Consider the following 20,142-nt stretch of genomic DNA (forward strand, 5'->3'; position numbering starts at 1 on the left):
CTTATCTCGCTGATCCATGCAAAGCTATGGCTTTGCAGGGATCAGGGTAAAAGATCAGTGTGCACAGTGTTATAGCCCCCTATGGGAGCTATAGCACTGCAAAAAAAAAAAGTGAAAAAAAAAAAAAAAAAAGTTAACGAAAAGGTCATTTAACCACTTCCCTAATAACAGTTTGAATCATCCACCTTTTCCCATAAAAAAAAAAAAACTGTAAATATAAATAAACATGTGGTATCGCCGCATGCGGAAATGTTCGAACTATAAAAATAAATCATTAAACCGCACGGTCAATGGCGTATGCGCAAAAAAATTACAAAGTCCAAAATAGCATATTTTTGGTCACTTTTTATATCATGAAAAAATTTATAAAAAGCGATCAAAAAGTCCGATCAATAAAAAAATATGGTACCGATAAAAACTTCAGAACACAGCGCAAAAAATGAGTCCTCATACCGACCTGAACACGGAAAAATAAAAAACCTATAGGGGTCAGAAGATGAGAATTTTTAACATATAAATTTTCCTGCATGTAGTTATGATTTTTTCCGAAGTACGACAAAATCAAACCTATATAAGTAGGGTATCATTTTAACCGTATGGACCTACAGAATAAAGATAAGATGTTATTTTTACCGAAAAATGCAATGCGTAGAAACGGAAGCCCCCAAATTTAGAAAATGAAATTTTTTCTTCAATTTTGTCGCACAATGAATTTTTTTTCTGTTTCGCCGAGGATTTTTGGGTAAAATGACTAATATCACTGCAAAGTAGAATTGGTGGCACAAAAAATAAGCCATCATATAGAATTTTATGTGCAAAATTGAAAGCGTTTTGATGTTTAGAAGGTGATGAGTAAAAAATGAAAATGCAAAAACTGAAAAACCCTGCATCCTTAACCTGTTGGGGACGAAGGGCGTATCCATACGCCCGTGGGAATTTCGGTCTCCGACGCGCGCCGGGCTGGGGGCGGACCGGGGTGACTGCTGATATCAATCAGCAGGCACCCCGTGCAAATGCCCAGGGGGGCGGTCATTAGACCCCCCCCCCATGTCGGTGATCGGCGCAAATCGCAAGTGGATTCACACTTGCAATTTGCGCCGATTCCGGGTCATACGGGTCTATGGTGACCCGGAATATAAGGGGGATCGCGGTTGTCTAAGACACCCACGATCCCCCTGAAGGTAGTCTAGACGCGACCACCAATAGCAGATCGGGGGTGGGGGGGTATAACTTTCGTTTTCCCCTCCTGCCCACCCACAATAGGCGGGGCAGGACAGGGAAACCGGCGGGGATCGGCGCCGAAGATCAACTTAACGATCCGGAGGCTGCGGGCGACTGATCGGCGGGCGGCGATGACATGCGGCAGAAGAGGACGGCTCTCTGGATCCTATGGAAGCCGGTAAGTTGCCTAGCAAAATCTGGAGGGCTACAGTCTGAGACCATTATACAGTGGTCTCTAACCTGTAGCCCTCCAGATGTTGCAAAACTACAACTTTGAGAGGATTGAGAGCGCACCATGTACATTTGAGGCCTAAATTGGTGATTTGCACAGGGGTAGCAGATTTTACAGCGGTTCTGACAAACGCAAAAAAAAAAAAAAAAAACACCCACATGTAACCCCATTTTGGAAACTACACCCCTCACGGAACGTAACAAGGGGTATAGTGAGCCTGAACACCCAACAGGTGTTTGACGAATTTTCATTAAAATTGGATGGGAAAATGAAAAAATATATTTTTCTTCACTAAAATGCTGGTGTTACCCTAAATTTTTCATGTTCACAAGGGAAAATAGGAAAAAAGCCCCCCAAATTTGTAACCCTATTTCTTCTGAGTAAGAAAATACCCCATATGTGGATGTAAAGTGCTCTGCGGGCAAACTACAATGATCAGAAGAGAAGGAGCGCCATTGGGATTTTGAAGAGAAAATTTGTCCGGAATTGAAGGCCACGTGTGTTTACAAAGCCCCCTTAGTGCCAGAACAATGCCCCCACGTGACCCCATTTTGGAAACTACACCCCTCACGTAATGTATTAAGGGGTGCAGTGAGCATTTACGCCCCACAGGTGTCTGACAGATTTTTGGAACAGTGGTCCGTGAAAATGAAAATTTTTATTTTTCATTTGCACAGCCCACTGTTCCAAAGATCTGTCAAACGCCAGTGGGGTGTAAATACTCATTGCACCACTTATTAAATTCTGTGAGGGGTGTAGTCTCCAAAATGGGGTCACGTGGGGGGGTCCACTGTTCTGGCACCACGGGGGGCTTTGTAAACGCACATGGCCCCTGACTACCATTCCAAACAAATTCTCTTTCCAAAAGCTCAATGGCGCTCCTTCTCTTCTGAGCATTGTAGTTCGCCCGCAGAGCATTTTATGTCCTAACATGGGGTATTTCCATACTCAGAAGAGATGGGGTTACAAATTTTGGGGGGCATTTTCTCCCATTACCCTTTGTAAAAATTGTAAATTTGGGGAAAAAACTACACTTTAGTGAAAAAAAATGTTTTCTTCATTTACACATCCGATTTTAATGAAAAGTCAAACACCTGTGGGGTGTTAAGGCTAACTGGACCCCTTGTTACGTGCCTTGAGGGGTTTAGTTTCCAAAATGTTAGACCATGTGGGGTTTTCTGCTGTTCTGGCACTTTCTAAATGTGACATGCCCCCCAAAATCCATTTCAGCAAAATTCACTTTCCAAATTGTCGCTCCTTCCCTTCTGAGCCCTCTACTGCGCCCGCCGAACACTTGACATACACATATGAGGTATTTCCTTCCTCGAGAGAAATTGGGTTACAAATTTTGGGGGGCTTTTTCTCCTATTACCACTTGTAAATATTCAAAAACTGAGTCTAAAAGAACATGCGAGTGTAAAAAAAAATGAAGATTTAGAATTTTCTCCTTCACTTTGCTGCTATTCCTGTGAAACACCTAAAGTGTTAACACACTTGCTGAATGTCATTTTGAATACTTTGAGGGGTGCAGTTTTTATAATTGGGTCATTTATGAGGTATTTCTAATATGAAGGCCCTTCAAATCCACTTCAAAACTGAACTGGCCCCTGAAAAATTCTGATTTTGAAAATTTTGTGAAAAATTGGAAAATGGCTGCTGTTTGAAGCCCTCTGATGTCTTCCAAAAGTTAAAACATGTTAACTTTATGATGCAAATATAAAGTAGACATATTGTATATGCGAATCAATATATAATTTATTTGGAATGTCTATTTCCCTTACAAGCAGAGAGCTTCAAAGTTAAAAAAATGCAAAATTATAAAAATTTTCATCAAATTTTTGAATTTTTCACAAAGAAATGATGCAAGTATCAACGGAAATTTACCACTACCATAAAATTTAATATGTCACAAAAAAAACACTCTCGGAATAAAATTTATAAGTAAAAGCATCCCAGAGTTATTAATGCTTAAAGTGACAGTGGTCAGATTTGCAAAAAATGCTCCCGTCCTTAGGGTCATAATGGGCTCCGTCCCCAAAGGGTTAAGGGGTTAAAACTACCATAAGAAAAAAAAAATCTATACAAACAAGGTCATTTTTTTTTCTCTACTGTTTAAAGGGAACCAAGCATAATATTTTACCATATATAATGCTAGGCAATGCGTTATATATGACAAAATCATTATCCTCACCATCCAAAGGGGACGTTTTTGCCCCCAGGGATGGTGAGGCTATGAAGTTTGTAAGTCATCCCCTGAGCGGGGAGCTATACAGTGACCCCCCGACTTATGATGGCCCCGACATATGATCATTTCAACATATGATGGCCTCTCAGAGCCCATCGTATGTTGAAGGCAGCATCGACATATGATGCTGCTGTGTGTCGGGGCCATCGTACAAACAGCTATCTGACAGCGCTGACAACTTCAGCAACTGACAGATAGTTGTTTAATGTCCCCATGTGCCCCGTTCTGCCTCCTGTTACTCACATGCTGTCCTGCTAACTAACGCAGGCTTCCACTGTTAGCTCCGTGTAAGCCCCCCCAGTGCAGCCATAGCCAATAGCAAGATGCTGCAGGTGTCCAATGAGCTGCTGGCTGCCCTCCCCTTCCTTTCCTATAGAGCTGTAGTCGGCAGGATCGTAATGGAGGACATTCTGTCCCCCCCTGAAGGTATTTAAAGAACTGTACAGTACTGTATGCGATGTCACACATCACATACAATACATATACACACACAATACATGCCATACATCAATGTTTCCCTATCAGTGTGCCTCCAGCTGTTGCAAAACTATAACTCCCAGCATGCCCAGACAGTCAATGGCTGTACATGCAGTCTGGGAGTTGTAGTTGTGCAACAGCTGGAGGCACCCTGGTTTGTTAAACACTCCCCATACACTCCCCATACAATGGTCATCCCAGAACCAATTAGCAGTTTCCCATAGAGATATGTATTCAACATACAATGGTTCCAAGGCCCCAGAACCAATTACCATTTTTACATAGACATATGTACTCGACATATGATGGTTTCAACATATGATGGTTCTTCTGGAACTAATTAATATCATATGTTGAGGGACCACTGTACTTAGATAGTCCTGCCACTCTGGCAGTAGTGACACCCTCTTAGCATGATTGACAGCTCGCGTCACTGGTCTACTCAGTCTTCCAAGCGTTATATATGGCAAAATCTAATGCTTGGTTCCCTTTAAATAGACTAACATGCTAACAAAAATTTACCTGTTGGCAGATGCTGCGTAAAACATATTTGGCATACACATCTAAACTTGCAGTCTCTATGGATACAGACCGTCCACCTGCCCTGTTTGATGCTAAATCTTCATCAGCAATATCATCTGTACCGGCAGGTAATGAAAAGCCAGAGCCTTGCAACTCTGCATCACCTAAAAAACAAAAAATATGAGACATGGAAATTTTATTTACAGTTATTGTAAGGTTAGATTAACATTAGCATAGACCTATTTTGGGGTCCGTATTGTTACTACAAATCCCAGTTGTCTGGCAGCTGTTAGTTAGGGTCATCAAACACACAGTCATGACATGTAGCCATATTAAGGACACAATAATGCGCCCACATTATGCAGGTGTGAGCAACCCCTTAAAGTGCTAACATCTGAATTGCTGTTCAACGAATGTATTAACCCTTTACTGACTGCCAATATGCTATTTTTTGGTGGCTTGAAAGGCATTAAAATGAGAGTAGGCTCAGGTGCTGTGCCTGCTCCATATGCAGTAAGTGTCGCCTTGCCAGGAACTGACTGCAGTTCGATCCAAACAGTTTAATTCTTTAGATGTCATGGTCAATAGTGACCACAGCATGTAGAGTGTTATCTGATAGGTGTTCTACATGTTAGGGTGCTGATCAATAGCCTCATGATGCAACACGGAATTTTGATAGGTGTAATAAAGGGCTCTTTGGCTGCTACATAAGCTCTATTACAGCCTGATCAAACAAGGCTGGTGGGGGCAAGAAGCTGATAAGGACCAACGCAATGACTTGTTTAGGCAGCATGAAGGTGATGACCGATTCCTTTGAAAAGCCTGTTCGCTTGAACTAAACCCAATACACTGTTTATGGTGGGTGTGAACAGCATTATAACGACGGTTCACTTACATAAAATCGGTCCAGTGGATTAAAAGTTCTGCCTCCCAGTAGCTGCAATGCTACAGCACTTCTGTGCAAAATGGAGGCAGGGATTCTCGAGATATCTTCCTCGTTGCTGGTATGTTCATGTTTAGCTCTGCACAATGGAGGCGGGTAACAGTTTACCAAGCTGTATCCCATCCCTTGGGTCCTGCTCTCCCATGCACCTCCCCACAGGGAGCAAAGATATCATGCATATTCATGATGGGGGAGAAGAGAGTGGGACCCAGGGTATGGGAAACAGCTTGCTAAAAGTGCAGGAGCCAGTCTCCATTGTGCAGAGCTAAACATTAGCAATGAGGAAGATATCTCAACAATCCCTTAAAATATCAAAACCAGGTAAAAGCAGTTTTTAAAGGGGATAGCCCCCACTATATACATGTATATTCAGGTTAGTGCAGGTGATACGGCAGTCAATTTCACTTTAATTTTGCCAAAGCAGTTTAAGACTACAAGTGGAGCTCTACATGGTTGGTATGGGTAACAAGGCAAGTTTTTATTTTAAAGCGGTATTCCAGGATCTTTTTGTATTTGACTATGCTAAAGGGGCTGTAAAGTTAGTGTAGTTCATAATATAATGTCTGTACCTGTGATCTCACAATTCTTCTGTGATTATCGCCCAAATATTAATTTTTTTAATAGCATACAAAATTACTCATGTCTCAGGATTTCCCAGATTGCAGTGCAGCAAGACCTGACATCACTAGTCAGGTGATCAGAGGGAGTCTGTCCTGCTGTACTGGTGTATTGCACTGAAGAGATCACATGTGTGTTTCAGTGGGTGAGGTGGCTGATGTGGTGGAGGAAAGCAACTTCATACTTACAAACTATGGAACTATGGGATGTGTAGTTTAGAGAACGAAATTCAACAGGAAATAGTTCTGGCAGGTACGTACTACTAAAAATGACCTTATAGTGGGTAACCCCTTTAACCCCTTAAGGACTGAGCCCTTTTTCACCTTAAGGACTGAGCCCTTTTTTGCGATTCTGACCAGTGTCACTTTAAGCATTATTAGTTTGTTTTTTTGTGACATATTCTACTTTAACACAGTGGTAAATTTTCGGCGCTACTTGCATCCTTTCTTGGTGAAAAATGCCAAAATTTCATGAAAATTTAGCATTTTTCTAACTTTGAAACTCTCTGCTTGTAAGGAAAATACCAAACCAAATAAATTAACAAACCAAATAAATTATATATTGATTCACATATACAATATGTCTACTTTATATTTGCATCATAAAGTTGACAGATTTTTATTTTTGGAAGACATCAGAGGGCTTCAAAGTTCAGCAGTTCAAAATCGGAATTTTTCAGGGACCAGTCCATTTTGAAGTGGATTTGATGGGTCTTCGTATTAGAAATACCCCATAAATGACCCCATTATAAAAACTGAACCCCCAAAGTATTCAGAATGACATTCAGAAAGTGTGTTAACCCTTTAGGTGTTTCACAGGAATAGAAGCAAGGTAATGGAGAAAATTCAAAATCTTCATTTTTTACACTCGTATGTTATTGTAGAGCCAGTTTTTGAATTTTTACAAGGGGTAAAAGGAGAAAAAGCCCCCCAAAATTTGTAACCCAATTTCCCTCGAGTAAGGAAATACCTCATATGTGGATGTCAAGTGCTCTGCAGATGCACTACAAGTCTCAGAATGGAAGGAGCGACAATGGGATTTTGGAGAGTGAGTTTTTCCGATATGGTTTTTAGGGGGCATGTCCCATTTAGGAAGCCCCAATGATGCCAGAACAGCAAAAAAAAGAACAAACAAAACATGGCATACTATTTTGGAAACTACACCCCTCAAGGAACTTAACAGGGGGTACAGTGAGACTTAACCACACAGGTGCTCGACAAATTTCCGCTAAAGTTGAATGTGAAAATGAAAAATTAGATTTATTTTTCACTAAAATGCTGGTTTTACCCCAAAATTTTTATTTTCACAAGGGGTAATTGGAGAAAAAGCCTCCCAAAATTTGTAATCCCATTTCTCCTGAGTATGGAAATATGTGGATGTAAAGTGCTCTGCGGGCGAACTACAATGCTCAGAAGAGAAGGAGCGCCATTGAGCTTTTGGTGAGAGAACTTGGTTGGAAAAGAAGTGGGAGGCATGTGCATTTACAAAGCACCCTTGGTGCCCGAACAGTGGACCCCCTTCCCCCCCACATGTGACCCCATTTTGCAAACTGAACCCCTCACAGAATTTAATAAGGGGGGCAGTGAACATTTACACCCCACTGGCATTTGAAAGATCTTTGGAACAGTGGGCTGTGCAAATGAAAAATTAAATTTTACATTTTCATGTACCATTGTTCCAAAAATCTGTCAGACACCTGTGGGGTGTAAATGCTCACTGTACCCCTTATTACATTACATGAGGGGTGTAGTTTTCAAAATGGGGTTACATGTGTGTGGGGGGGGGGGGGGTGTTCTGGCACTATGGGAGCTTTGTAAACACACATGGCCTTCAATTTCGGATACATTTTCTCTCCAAAAACCCAATGGCGCTCCTGCTCTTCTGAGCATTGTAGTTTGCCCGCAGAGCACTTTACATGGGGTATGTTCTTACTCAGAAGATATGGGGCTACAAATAAATTTTTTAAATTTTTTATTTACATATCCAATTTTAACAAAAATTCGTCAAACACCTGTGGGGTGTTAAGGTTCACTATACCCCTTGTTACATTTCGTGAGGGTGTAGTTTCCAAAATGGGGTCACATCTGGGTATTTGTTGTTTTGTGTTTATGTTAGAACCGCTGTAAAATCAGCCACCCCTGTGCAAATCACCAATTTAGACCTCAAATGTACACGGCCCGCTCTCACTCCTGAGCCATGTTGTTCACCCGCAGAACACTTTACACCCACATATGGGGTAGTTCTGTACTCAGGAGAAATTGTGTTACAAGTTTTGGGGGTCTTTTTTCCTTTTACCGCTTGTGAAAATTAAAAGTATGGTGCAACACCAGCATGTTAGTGTAAAAATTACTATGTTTTACACTAACATGCTGGTGTAGACCCCCAACTTTACCTTTTCATAAGGGGTAAAAGGAGAAAAAGACCCCCAAAATTTGTAACACAATTTCTCCCGAGTACGGAGATACCCCATATGTGGCCCTAAACTGTTTCCTTGAAATACGACAGGACTCCAAAGCGAGAGAGCGCCATGCACATTTGAGGCCTAAATAGGGGATTTGAATCCTCCACAAAAATACCCTACAGCAGTGTGTCCCACATGCGGTGTCTCCAGCTGTTGCAAAACATCCAGCATGCCTGGACAGTTAGTGGCTGTCTGGCAATACTGGGAGTTGTTTTTCAACAGCTGGAGGCTCCGTTTTGGAAGCAGTGCCGTACAAGACTTAATTTATTTTTATTTTTTTTACTGGGGGGGGGACTGTGTAGGGGTATGTGTATAAGTAGTGTTTTACTTTTTATTTTGTGTAGGTGTAGTGTTTTTAGGGTACATTCACACGGACGGGTTTATAGTGAGTCTTGCTGGGAGTTTGAGCTGCGGCAGAAAATTTGCCGCATCTCAAACTTGCAGCAGAAAACTCGCTGTAAACCCTCCTGTGTGAATGTACCCTGTACATTCACGTGGGGGGACCTTCAGCTGTTGCAAAACTACAACTCCCAGCATGCACTGACAGACTATACATGCTGGGAGTTGTAGTTATGCAACAGCTGGAGGCACATTGGTTGCGAAACACAGAGTTTGTTAGTTACTTAACTCAGTGTTTCGCAACCAGTGTGCCTCCAGCTGTTGCAAAACTACAACTCCCAGCATGTAGTCTCTCAGTGTGTGCTGGGAGTTGTAGTTTTGCAACAGCTGGAGGCACACTGGTTGCGAAACACTGAGTTAGGTAACAAACTCTGTTTCGCAACCAATATGTCTCCAGCTGTTGCAAAACTGCAACACTCAGCATGCATTGACTGTTGAAGGGCATGCTAAGAGTTGTAGTTTTGCAACAGCTGGAGGCACACAGCTACAACTCCCAGCATGCCCTTTGGTAGTCTGTGCATGTTGGGAGTTGTAGTTATGCAACAGTTGAATGCACACTTTCAAAGAATAAATGTGTCTCCATCTGTTGCATAACTACAACCCCCAGCATGCACAGACTACCAAAGGGCATGCTGGGAGTTGTAGTTGGAACTCCAGCTGTTGCAAAACTACAACTCCCAGCATGCCCTTTGGCTTTGCATGCTGAGAGTTGTTGCTAAGCAACAGCAGGAGGTGAACAGGCCTCACCTCCTGCCACCGGGACCACCGTCGCTGCTGCCACCGATCCTGCTGCTCCTGACGCCGCCACTGCTCCTGAGTGGACCCCCCGCCGGACCAGGGAAAGGTGGGAGATCCCCGCCAGCCCCGATCGCCGTCCCGATCACCACCCTGCAGGGTCGCGATTGGTCGGTCGTTCCGTCCAATCAATCACGTGATCGTGAGGCGGCACCTGTGCCACCTCACTTCTGTTGGGTAAGGGTGAATGGAGCTGTCTCGGACAGCCCCATTCACCCTTTTTTCCGGGTCACGAGAGACCCGATTGACCCCGAATCGCCGCACATCACTGGTCTGAATTGACTCAGAACCCCCCCCAGGGGTTTGCACAGGGTGCCTGCTGATAGATATAAGCAGTCACACAGGTCCGGTCCCCGCCCGGCGAGTGGCTGGGACCCGAATTCCTATGGGTGTACCATACGCTCTCAGTCTTTAAGGACTTTGAAACTGGGGGCGTATGGATATGCCCGGCGTCCTTAATGGGTTAAGATGGTTTTAATTTATCCCCCCAATATTGTTAGTGGGATAACTCATAAATAAAAAGTGTGCCTAGTTGCGTAAGCTAACTTACCCTGACAATTAGCTCATTATAGTATCTATCTCTGTACAGTAATAGGGGATATTTATAAAAACCTGCCTAGAGGAAAAGTTGATGAGTCGCCCATAGCGACCAATCAGATTGCTTCTTTCATTTTTCAGAGACCTTTTCAAAAATAAAAGAAGCAATAGATTGGTTGCTATGGGCAACTCAGCAACTTTTCCTCTGGAACGGTTTTGATAAATCTCCCCTATAGTCTTTTACATTAAGGTAAAATGACCAAAAAAATCCTATATTACAAAACAAAAAAGACAAGGAAATACAACTTACCCAACATAAATATTGCTTTAAGCACTGCAAAAAGCGCTCCTGGTACTATGCGATTCTGAGATGCTGCTAGAAGATGACGGTCACAAGAAGAACGAATTCCAAATGTTGCTTTATCTGAAATGAAAACATAGGTAAAACATAAAATATTTACCTGTCATGCATTAATTATTAAGAGGGGTACACATTTAAACTCTAAAACTTACTGCTGTCGGGTTCATATGGATTTAGCTGAGGAGTTCTAAACAGATGAAGCAAAATACGGCAAGTGAGACGCGCTCCAGATTCAGAATCCTGCTCACTACATGCTGTAAAAGAAACAAAAGCAGGTGTTACAATAGCTAACAGAAAGGATGACAGATGAAGTGGAAAGAAAACATCTTTACCAAGTATGCTCATGAAATAATGAGAGGGACAATATTTCATTAACAGCAAACAATATTACCCTCTCTCATAAGTACAAACAATTGTAAAGTAATTAAGGGGAATGTGTAATCATACACAACACCTTTCAATTAATTCTCAACCTGCTGCTCTTTTTACACTTCCCACTCAATGCACAATATTGTATGTACGAACAGGAAGACTATCTGCAGAACCCTAAAATAATTATTTTCTATCAATTTACAGCTAATCAAAGACATCAGGTAAAAGAACAAATTGCAATAAAGATGTTCGTATTAACATCTTTAATAAGAATGGCCTACTGTTTAAGTTTTAAAAGTTTATGTTAAACATTAAAGAGTACTTGTCATTTGCAAAAACTTTTTACATAATGTAGATATTGGCCCAGATTTATCACACTGTGTAAGAGAAAAAGGGGAGTAATTTTCCCACAGCAACCAATCACAGCTCAGCTAACGAGCTCTGGTAAAGTGAAAGCTGAGCTGTGATTGGTTGCTGTGGGAAAATCCCTCAACTTTTTCCTTCACACAATATGATAAATCTGGGCCAATATGTTTATTTGTAATATACATTGTTTAAAAAAAAAAAAAAAATGCTATATTGCCTGCGTGTTTCTGTGCAGAGACAAAATACAGGAAGTGTTGGCGGACATAGCCTCGGCTCACACAGTAGGCTGATTGACAAGTTGGGAGCCTGCAACAGAGCCCTGCACATTTCCTGTATTCTGTCTCAGCACACAGACACAGAGGCAATAGCTGTAGGAACGACATTTCCGACAGCTCAGTCGGGCTTATCAGGACCACCTCAGTGAAATAGCGATATCCTGATCAGCTAGGACACGAGCAGAGGGTCCGTTCCCTGCCTCTGGAGGCACGTAAGGGGGCACCCTTGTTGGTTTCACTGGAATCTGTCCAGGTACTGCTGTACTCTTTGGCACCCCTGATGTGGTTTACAACTTCATTTGGTTTCTTTCTTCATGCAACTTGTACTGTACTATCTGGCTCTCTAGAGACCGGTTTGTTTTCATTTCCTCCTTTAACCTGTTCTCTTATTCCTAATCCCTCTTTCTTGTCTGTCTTTCATCCAACTGATTTCCGGTGGTGGGTTGCCCAAAAATTGACAATAGTCTGACTTCACAGTACGTTAAAAAAAAAAAAAAAACACTTTTGAGACCTTCACTGATCCATTTCATCCGCCTGTCCTTCCTACTCAAATTTTTTTCATATTTAGGTACGATTGTTTCGGGTTGGTGTCTCTATCACTATGTCTCTATCACTATGTCTCTATCCCTATGCTTGAGCCTTGCATTCACCCCTTTCTAAGGGCCTCCTGTCTTTATACTATGCCAAACTTAATGCTCCTAAAAAACCAGAAGCTACGCTTTATGTTACAATGGGAGGACGACATTCAGTTTACTCTCACACTGCACCCTTGGCAGGCCTGTTCTGATGTTCTCAGTAAAAGGTATTTGGCAGGTATCCCTGATGAAGACATCTCTGAAAATTCTGAATAGAGCTTACAATAAGCCTGCATGTCTCTATTTCATGTTTTCTAGCTCCTCATCTTTCTGTTTTAGGGGTTGTGCCCAGATCGAGGACATGCGCCATATGTGGTGGACTTGCTCAATGGTGCACAGCTTTCGGGATCTATTTTTCTCCCTTATTCATATTGTTACTGTTTTTTAAAGCTCCTTGACCCCTGCTTTCTGTTTATTGAGATCTCAACGCTCCCGTATACCGATCAAGCGGTTTCTTCTCTCTAACTATATTAATGATGGCACAAATACATGTTAGAACTCAGTGGAAACAGCCTGATTTGTCCCATTATAAGGTTATCACCCGGGTTAACTATTGTCCTTTCTGAGAAGCTGAATGCTTTGAGGAAATATACAATGAACAAAATGAGTGTGGTGTGGGAGCCCTGGATGCCCTTTTCTCACTGCTCAGACCTAGGCTACGGCTTGTAATTATATTGCTACCTTTGATTTGTCATTTATCCCTGCCTGTCTTGAACCTGGACCTCCTGGATTGTTTGCTGGCCATATGTGTTCCCTGCTTACTTGTTGTGGACTCTTGTTGTATACTGTACTTTAACAAGTTATGCAAGTCTATGGGACTTCCGGGCAATCTCCGCAGCCCGAGTGTAACACGATTAAGAGATGTAATGGGAGTTTTAGGGTAGGGTCACACGGAACGGATCTGCATCGTATTTTACGCTGTGGATCCGCTGATGATCCAGACCCTGAATTGCTCCGCTCCGAACAGCCTGCAAGTCACCGTGCATACTCGCAGTGTACTCCCAGACATTGCAAAGCTCCCACAATGTCCCTGTGTGTTACACGGGGGAGTGCATGTGTGTGTGTGTGTGTGTGTTTGGGGGGCTGGGGGTTAGGGACAGCTGGAGGCACAATTTAGGGTTGGGTCATCAAAGGATCCGCAGCGTAAAATACACTGCAGATCCGTTCCGTGTGACCCTACCCTTAAACATCCTGCTACCAAGCCAACATCATGGCAGAGTTGACAGGCAGGTGTAAAGACTAGTTGGTGCGGGAAAAGAAGACTTTATGGGTTAAGAAAATAGTGAGGGGTGGGGCACATCAGTGCAGGGGCAGGAAGAAGGCATGCAGTGTGGAGTGCATGGAGGACACATATATGTTGGCTAAGTTAACCTCACTTCGGATCTGTGAATCCGTTCTAATCAGCTATTGTAACATATTTTGCTCTTTTTAAACATTTACAACTTGTGAAGCAAGATGGTAAAAATAAGCCTAACGTTGCATAGAAGTTATAAAATACAATATTCTTTAATCAAATAGAATATTTTTTTTTATTGTAATTTTTACTAATAAAATATTGTGTTATTTATATTTGCTTTCCTTTTCCACAAGGTTTAGGTTGGCAACGCCAGGAGCTTAGCTAGTATGATTATATAAAAATACCTTATACAAAGTCCAGTAACCATAATTATGTATGCCATTAAAGGAGTAGTCCAGTGGTGAAAAACTTCCCCTATCCTACAGCAATCTCCGGCTCTGCCATAGCAATGTATTGAGGAGGTGTGTCGGCCGCCGCTTCGTGTGGTGGTCAACACGTGCTATCTGGCCAGCGAGCCGGGGCCCTGTACAGAGAGATTGTGGGGGGCCCCACTGGACTACCTCTTTAAATAAAACACATCTTATAAATAAATGCCAAAAGCATGATCCACAGGTGAGCAACTGTTTCAGATACATATGAAGCCGATAAGGATAATATAGTAAGTACAAATGCAATAACTACATCGACCTAGTCACCTTAAATATCTAAAGTGCATCTCTATTGGGCTCATGAGTGTGGTCCTATAACCTCCTATATGATTTACCAGCTCAATTTTTGGGGCTAGGAGATAGTTAAATAAATACTTCTAAATACCCAAGGGCCACACCCCCAAGTATATTAACGATAGATATATAAACTAAACCATGGCATGCATACCTAAAGTAGAATTGTGTGGGCACAACCTGCATGCCAAACACACGTTTCCAGATTTCTTCAGGGGAGTGCTATCCTTAGTATGCCCTGTTCTGTTATTTATACTTATGGAGATCCCTAGGTGTGTACTGGGATTTCTGAATGTTGGCATATGAGTTGGGACTCAAGGGAGTATTATGCATCTCCGATTCTTTTGTTCCAACGTCAATGATGTCCAGAAGCTAAAAGCTAGACTGGACATGCGCAGTGAGCCTAGGATCACTGGGAGGAAGCACATTTCAAAAAGAAGGGCCCAGCGTGTGTGCACTGATGTAAGCTACTTTATCTTTTAAAAAGGATTTAAATAGGCACTGTCAGATAGAAAAACTTTTGATATGTTGTAAAGCATGCAAAACCAAGAGATTTTGCAATTGCTTTCATTAGAAAATTTTCTGTATTTCATACTGAAAAAGCCAGTCAAACAACTTCCCCCCCCCGTCTGCTTGGACACATACTAGTCCTGCTGTGTCCATGCATCATCACCTATGTCATGGACACACTTCCTTGACTGACAATTGTAAGCGCAGGGCTCACAACTGGAGGAAATATCCTCCCACTGTCAGCTTGTCTCCCGCTACTCTCAGTGAGGACAAACTGGGAGTTGTAGTTTTACTAATGCTAGGGGAGATGTGATCAGAAAGCATACTGAGGGAGGGGGCGGAGACCTGCACAGTGAGGACACGCCCCCTCCCTTTGAGAGGAATTCAGACTAGTGAGCTAAATTAAAAGTGTAATAAAAAAATAAAGATGCTAGACACATAAAAATTAGATGTAAATGGTCTGGATTAGGTACGCTTTAGTCAAGTTTTTGCCTGCATAAATGTGTCTGTTAGATTTTTTTTTTTTTTTTTTTTTAATACATAATACACAAAATTAAGAAAATGTGTCCCAACATGTATTGCAACTTCTTTATATTTCGAAATGTTAAATGACTCTAGTGAACCAATTACTACGTTCTAGGCAACATCAATACAGTAACCCCCCGACCTACGATGGCCCCGACATATGATAAAATCGACATACGATGGCCTCTAAGAGGCCATCGCATGTCGATGTCAGCATCGACATACGATGCTTTTATATGTCGGGGCCATCGCATTAACTGCTATCCGACAGCGCAAAATGCTTAAGCTGCTGTCGGATAGCAGTTTAAGCATCCCTGGCAGGTTCGCTTACCTATTCCCGCTGCTCCGGGTCCACTTCGCGATCCTCCGGTGTCTTGCGCATCTTCTCCACCCCACTCCACACGCCGCGCCGGCGCAGCAGCGTAATAACGTCACCAGAAAGCGAGGCCCAGACCCTGGAGAAGATGCGCAAGACACCGGAGGATCGCGAAGAAGAAACTGGAGGATCGCGAAGAAGACACCGGAGCAGCGGGACAGCATCGGGAGCCCCTGGGACAGCATCGGGAGCGGTGAGGACCTGGTCCGGAGCGACGGGGACAGGTGAGTATAACTTCCTATACTTTACATTGCACGGATCCCTCAACATACGATGGATTCGACAAACGATGGGTCGTTTGGAACGAATTACCATCGTATGTTGAGGGACCACTGTACTTGCTAGGCAAATTCATATAACTAATGCCCATAATGCAAATAAGAGCAAATTTTGGACTTACCTGCTGTAAGAAGGGATGGTATGGCTGCACAACGGATAAGATCCTCAAGTGGAAAACACTGACGAGCAACAAGAATTGCAACAAATGTTGCAAGCGAATCATGGAAAGACAAGTCACTGACCTATAATAGTTGTAAAAAATATAAACAAAAAGTAAAGCAGTGAACTGTTAAACAATTGCTTTGTATGATAAGCTAATTTAAAACTAAGGATTTGCAGCACTGTTAAATTTTGTTCCTCCCAAATATCTCATTAACATAGAAAATACGATTTGCTTTAATAATGAACACTTTCAAAAGTTTTGAACGGCACACTTATTTTAATAAGTGGCAAGCATTTAACGCCATATCAATCACTTTCAATGAAAAAAAAAACAAAAAAAAAATTGTGGAAACAATGTAAACAATACTCACATCTACATTACACAGCAAGTCATTGAAGCCACAGGTTCCATTATTAGATGAGCAGCACAGAGCTTTCAAAACACCAAGCCATTCAGAGCTCAGATCTTTGCAGGATCCAGTCAACTCAGCACACAGAATAGCAATGTCATTAATTCTGTACAAGGGAAGAACATTTTAATACAATTAATTAGCTCTGTAGTATGATTTTACTTCTGCCCCTACTGTAAAAATCAAAAAGGCTAAATATTTACCCATCAGTGTCATGGTCTCCAGCACACACATGTACAAGTGCATTGCACACAAAGCTATAGCGATTGGTAGGAGAATCTCTCAAAAGCTTTCCAAGCATGCCAAAGTTATAATTATGTTCAGTCGGATTAGAGATGGTTTCTAACATAAACTCCTGTTCCCACAACATGTTTGAGTCAGATGGATCCACTATACAGTAAATAGTGTTCTTTACTTTGGAGCAGAAATCACTATATTAAAAATAAAAAATGAAAGTTATTTCTGGAGAGCAGTCACTGATGGTAAAGGAAAACAGTGAACAGATTAAAATTTAACAAACATCTTTATAAAGCCTACCCAGAGGAAAATAAAATAAAGGCAAGTTATGTTCTCTAAAACTCATAAATAAGCCTTTTACACTGCATCATACAGCATATGTCAGAGAGATTCCCTGACTGATATAGTGCACACAGCATAGGTTTTTTTACTGCACATCTTTGTATGGAATAGCACAACAGACCGCCGTATACCTGACATGTATCAGGCCAACAGATTCCAAGAAGACATTCTTTTGGCATCCATAGTGAGAACAGGAATCTATGGACAAGTATGTACAGGTAGTAAGTACACTGTGAGAAGTGCTTGAGCCTCAGAGACAAGAAATAAACAGACTGTTCACACACTAATCAAAGTGTAGATTGTAGGGATGTGCAAAAAGCGCTGCCACGAATCAGGTGCAAAAATTAGAAAAAGTGCAATTACAAACATGTAACGCGTTTCAGGGATGGTCCGCCCCTTTCATCAGACATGTAGAACATAGACAAAACCATCAGTTAATACATACAATATGACCGGAATTGACGTTACAATCAAAGCAAACATGCAAAAAAACGGAATAAAAGTAAAAAACGGAGTACAATCCATCAACTTCCACTTAACTTTGCATTGTTCTCTCAATGGTCTCATTAAGACCAAGCGGCCAAAAGAGTAAATCTTGAAGATCCAGAATGATTCACAATTGACAAGTCTCTGGCAACAGTCGGAACAACTTTCAGGTACATTTTCTAAAACACACAGCTTAACGCAATCTAGATTGCCATTATGCTCAGCAGCACTATGCATCACAAAGATTCATCTAGCTCTAAAAAGTGCTTTATTGCACCTATTCCCTTATCCTCCAAAAATCTGGAATATAATGAGCTAACATCCAATGTCAAGAAAGCAAACTCATTCTCCAAAGGTAGATTGTAAAGTTCATTAATAAGTTGCGTGAATCATTTAAATGAGTGGGGAGATTCTGAACATAAATCTTGTCAAAACAAGTCCACATAGTGAGAAAGATGGCTACTTATTGCTCCGATCTATTCAATATTGCAGACACCCCCCCCCCCCTTTTGTCAGCTGGTCGACTAATTATCTGAACATTGTTTTTCAGGGTATTTAAACCTTCTCGTTCAGACTTTGTTAAAAGGAGATTTTTTTTGTACTCACCGTAAAATCTCTCTCTCGTAGCTTTCATTGGACACCTAACTGATGGTTATATGCTCTTGCCACTAGGAGGCGCTGACACTAGAAAAAAGAAAAGTCGTCTCCTCCCTGGCAGGATATACCCGCCCACCTGCAGTGAGGCAACCAGTTTAGTCACAAAGCAGTAGGAGAAGCCAACGAGGAATTACGTCCGAAGGACCCTAGAAAGGAATCCAGGAGAAGCTGAGAAACAGAAAAAGAAATGGGTGGGTGCGGTGTCCCCCAATGAAAGCTATGAGAAAGAGATTTTACGGTGAGTACAAAAAAAATCTCCTTTTCTCGGTCGCTTTTCATTGTGGAACACCTAACTGATGGGACGTACCAAAGCAGTCCCCTAGGGTGGGAAAAAACAACCACCAGCGAAAGGGAGACAGTCCCAAGACTGAACTCACATGCCCGCAAGGCCTGCGGACGAGCCCCCAGGTCGAAGACACATCAGGCCCAGAAAGAGAGCTCCCAGAAGAACTCCATTCAAGGAGATGGACCAGGAACCAAGGAAGGGTCCGGCACCTGTAGCGACCCAAGGCACCTGGGTCAAATAGAGAGACAAGAAAACATAGGAAAAAAGGGAAACAGATGTCCATGAAAAACTCCCCTGGCGAAAAAACGGCCATAAGAAGTGAAGGAGTGCAGAACAGAAAAACTGCCAGACGAATGGGATCGCGGAGGAGTCGGGGGGCCGGCCACTACAAATGTCCAAGACTGGAACCATCACTAAGGCTCAAGGAATCGGAAAGCCGCCTGAAAAGAAGGCACCCGCAGTAGTGCAGGACAGGGCCCCAATAAGGACCGAGTAGACCTGAGCAGTCTTAACATCCCGTAGAACGGGAATGGACGGAGAACCGATGAGAACCCAGCTGGGACTCCCAGGGTCTGGGCATAGGAAGGATCACTCCAGAAGACTGCGGCATCAATGCAGTACACCTGACAAGACAAAAGGGTAAGAAGGACACACCCCTTCCAGGGAGAGTACTAGGCTGTGATAGTGAACAGAAAGCACACAAGCTGAGGCAGTAAAAAATCACTGTCGAATGTACTGCAGCAAAAAAGCAAAACAGTCCCTCCATAGGAGGGAAAAAAACCAAGGGTGGTCGAGACGACAACTCAAGGACAGACCGACGACAAGTGCCCTGAACCCCGCACCCCTTGTGGAAAGGGGATTAGCAAGCGCGCTAGGCGCAGAAGGAGCAGGAAAAAGCAATGACTTCGTGGTAGAAGCCCCCAGGTTTCAGCAGCAACCCTCACCGCGTGGAGGAGCCACCTTGCGTCCCAAAAGGGATCGGAACCCCATACACTAAAGCTGGGTAACAAATTCAAGACAAATTGAGAGCCATTCCAGACAGTGACCAGTAGGCACCTGAGTCACCCCGGAAAGGAACCCCCAGAAGAACAGGGAGGGGCTGAACCGACTGGTGCCCCAGCAGGCCCCATGTCAGAACAGAGGTACACAGCCACCTCAGAACCGCGGGAACGAATCACCGAACCAAGGGAAGGAGGGCTCTGCTCCTACAAGCGGTCCTAGCATATGTAGGAACACAGACATTGGGAGCCCACAGAAAAAGAGGCGTACTAAGACTGCAGACACTAAAAAAAACACGACCCACAGGGGGGGGTGAGGAGAGAGAGAGAGAGAGAGACACAGAGACAGAGAGAGAGAGACAGAGAGAGACAGAGAGAGACGGTGTAGGCAGCCAT

General features: G+C 42.7%; 1 protein-coding gene across 4 annotated transcripts in view; it reads right to left on the reverse strand.

The window, feature by feature from the left end:
* MED12 (mediator complex subunit 12) overlaps positions 1 to 20,142 on the reverse strand; it is a 160,778-nt gene that overhangs the window by 41,686 nt on the left and 98,950 nt on the right. For all 4 annotated transcript variants that reach the window (XM_056537578.1, XM_056537576.1, XM_056537577.1 and 1 more), the window contains exons 21-26: positions 16,944 to 17,171; positions 16,702 to 16,846; positions 16,290 to 16,410; positions 10,964 to 11,065; positions 10,761 to 10,874; positions 4,698 to 4,861 (exon numbers count right to left, since the gene is read on the reverse strand). In XM_056537578.1, coding sequence (XP_056393553.1) covers positions 4,698 to 4,861; positions 10,761 to 10,874; positions 10,964 to 11,065; positions 16,290 to 16,410; positions 16,702 to 16,846; positions 16,944 to 17,171 — 874 coding nt within the window. The remainder of the gene's footprint in view (positions 1 to 4,697; positions 4,862 to 10,760; positions 10,875 to 10,963; positions 11,066 to 16,289; positions 16,411 to 16,701; positions 16,847 to 16,943; positions 17,172 to 20,142) is intronic.

Source organism: Hyla sarda, chromosome 9 (assembly GCF_029499605.1).
Source record: "Hyla sarda isolate aHylSar1 chromosome 9, aHylSar1.hap1, whole genome shotgun sequence".
Classification (NCBI taxonomy): domain Eukaryota; kingdom Metazoa; phylum Chordata; class Amphibia; order Anura; family Hylidae; genus Hyla; species Hyla sarda.